We start from the raw sequence: 1859 nt of genomic DNA on the forward strand, positions 1-1859 counted from the left end.
GAACCACTGCTGTAAAGAAGTGTACAGGAAATGCATCATTGACAAACCATTTATTTACAGTCTTGTTTTTTTTTAGATCATCAATCATTTACATTTTTCTGTTAAAACCAAGTCAAATCAACATGTTTTGTTCACCTACATCCAAGAACACAGATCATTTATTTATTTTATAATAACCCCGGGTCGTTAAAACACCTGATATATTATTTTTTACTCCTTGGTGTAAAAACGTCTTGAAGAAAATACCTCCTGTTTGCAGATGTTTGCTGTTTGTTTCTGAGTTTTTGTTTTTAACAGTTAATAAAAATCTATTTTTAAGCATCACGTGACTCAGTCTCCACGTCCTGTTGGTCAGACGTTGGTTTGTCGTCCTGAATCCGATCAGAGGTTCGAGTTCACACTGATCCAGTGTCTGATCAGCTGGTGGGCGATGGTTTGTCTTGGGGGGACAATTAAAGTCGAGCTGGCGCCTCTGAACAAGGAATCGATCACCTGAAGACGAAAAGATAATCAGATTTTTGTTTTTAAATATAAAAAATCCAAGATCAACGACTGCTATTAAAAAATCCTATTGGTCAACCTCTAACCAATAGAAACACAATAAAGAACTCTTTAACCTGCTGACGTGGAAACCAGCGAGCCTCTTCCAGCTCCGTCTCGTCCACCTTGATGTCGGTGGAGACGGCGGCGGCGAGGCAGCCCAGCATCAGGTTGGAGGGCATGGGCCAGGGCTGACAGGACACGTACTGGACCGGACCCACCTTCACGCCGCTCTCCTCCTCCACCTCCCTCCTCACCGCCTCCTCGATGGCCTCGCCTGCAGAGGAGCTGCGTCACGTTACGACTGCGTGACTGGATGCAGAGATCACGTTTGGCGTTAGCTTATTAGCTTACCGGGCTCCACGAATCCTGACAAACAAGAGAACAAGCCTGCAGGGAAGACCTTCTTCCTGCCCAGTAAACACTGGTTCCCATCAGGGTGGATCACCAACATGATGACCACCGGGTCTGAAAACACACATTTACTCATTAAGATACACGTACAATTTGACGTTTTAAAATCTGTTCAAAAAATCTAAAAAACATACAACAATCAGCTGTATTTTTAATTTTTTTTAAATTTGGGAATAATTGAGCAAATATTGTCAGAACTGTTGCATCTGGAGTCCTTTTTTTTTCTTTTGTAACTCAGAAAGTGTTGGAGGGTTTGTTGAATTATGAAAAATAATTTGGAATCAAACTGAGACAAATAATAATAATAATAATAATAATAATAATAATAATAATAACTCCAGGAATAAACTACATTCAAAATATTTGACACAACTGTTTCAGGAATGTTGCAGTTTCTTCATATTCCTTCGTATTTGATGCAAGCGGTTCTAAAAAACATCTATATGAGCTTTTAAGTAAGAATTTGTGCATTTTTAACACAATTTTGTGTGATACTGCCTTAAGCTTTTAAAATGGTATCTAATAACCTAAAACAGGGATGGGCAACTGGTGGCCCGTGGGCCACAGGTAGTTTGCGATTCACCTTCGTCTGGTCCAGTAAAATAAAAAAATAAAATAAAATTTTACTTTAAAAAAGCACTAAAAGCAGTTTTTAGAATTTAAGAGCTACAATAGGAGTTTTTAAGTAAAAAAAAAAACTTTTATTTTGGGAGGTAAACCATTTGTTCATAAAATTTTAAGGCAAATTAATTAGATGTGTTTAGTCTGCATAGAGTCATTGGGCCTCATGCAAGAACATGTTCGTATTCTTATCCTACTTTTGTTCGTACAAAGGGTTCGTACGAACATGTCACGTCAGATTCAACAAACTCTTCTATCTTCAGGAAAAGTGTGTAAACGAGCTG

General features: G+C 38.5%; 1 protein-coding gene across 3 annotated transcripts in view; it reads right to left on the bottom strand.

Moving 5' to 3' along the window:
* Positions 1 to 35: 35 nt before the first annotated feature.
* nudt12 (nudix (nucleoside diphosphate linked moiety X)-type motif 12) overlaps positions 36 to 1859 on the bottom strand; it is a 6890-nt gene continuing 5066 nt past the window's right edge. For all 3 annotated transcript variants that reach the window (XM_014014648.1, XM_014014647.1, XM_014014649.1), the window contains exons 6-8: positions 895 to 1008; positions 618 to 817; positions 36 to 492 (exon numbers count right to left, since the gene is read on the bottom strand). In XM_014014648.1, coding sequence (XP_013870102.1) covers positions 382 to 492; positions 618 to 817; positions 895 to 1008 — 425 coding nt within the window. In that variant the 3' untranslated portion in view covers positions 36 to 381. The remainder of the gene's footprint in view (positions 493 to 617; positions 818 to 894; positions 1009 to 1859) is intronic.

Source organism: Austrofundulus limnaeus, unplaced genomic scaffold (assembly GCF_001266775.1).
Source record: "Austrofundulus limnaeus strain Quisiro unplaced genomic scaffold, Austrofundulus_limnaeus-1.0 Scaffold117, whole genome shotgun sequence".
Taxonomy (NCBI): domain Eukaryota; kingdom Metazoa; phylum Chordata; class Actinopteri; order Cyprinodontiformes; family Rivulidae; genus Austrofundulus; species Austrofundulus limnaeus.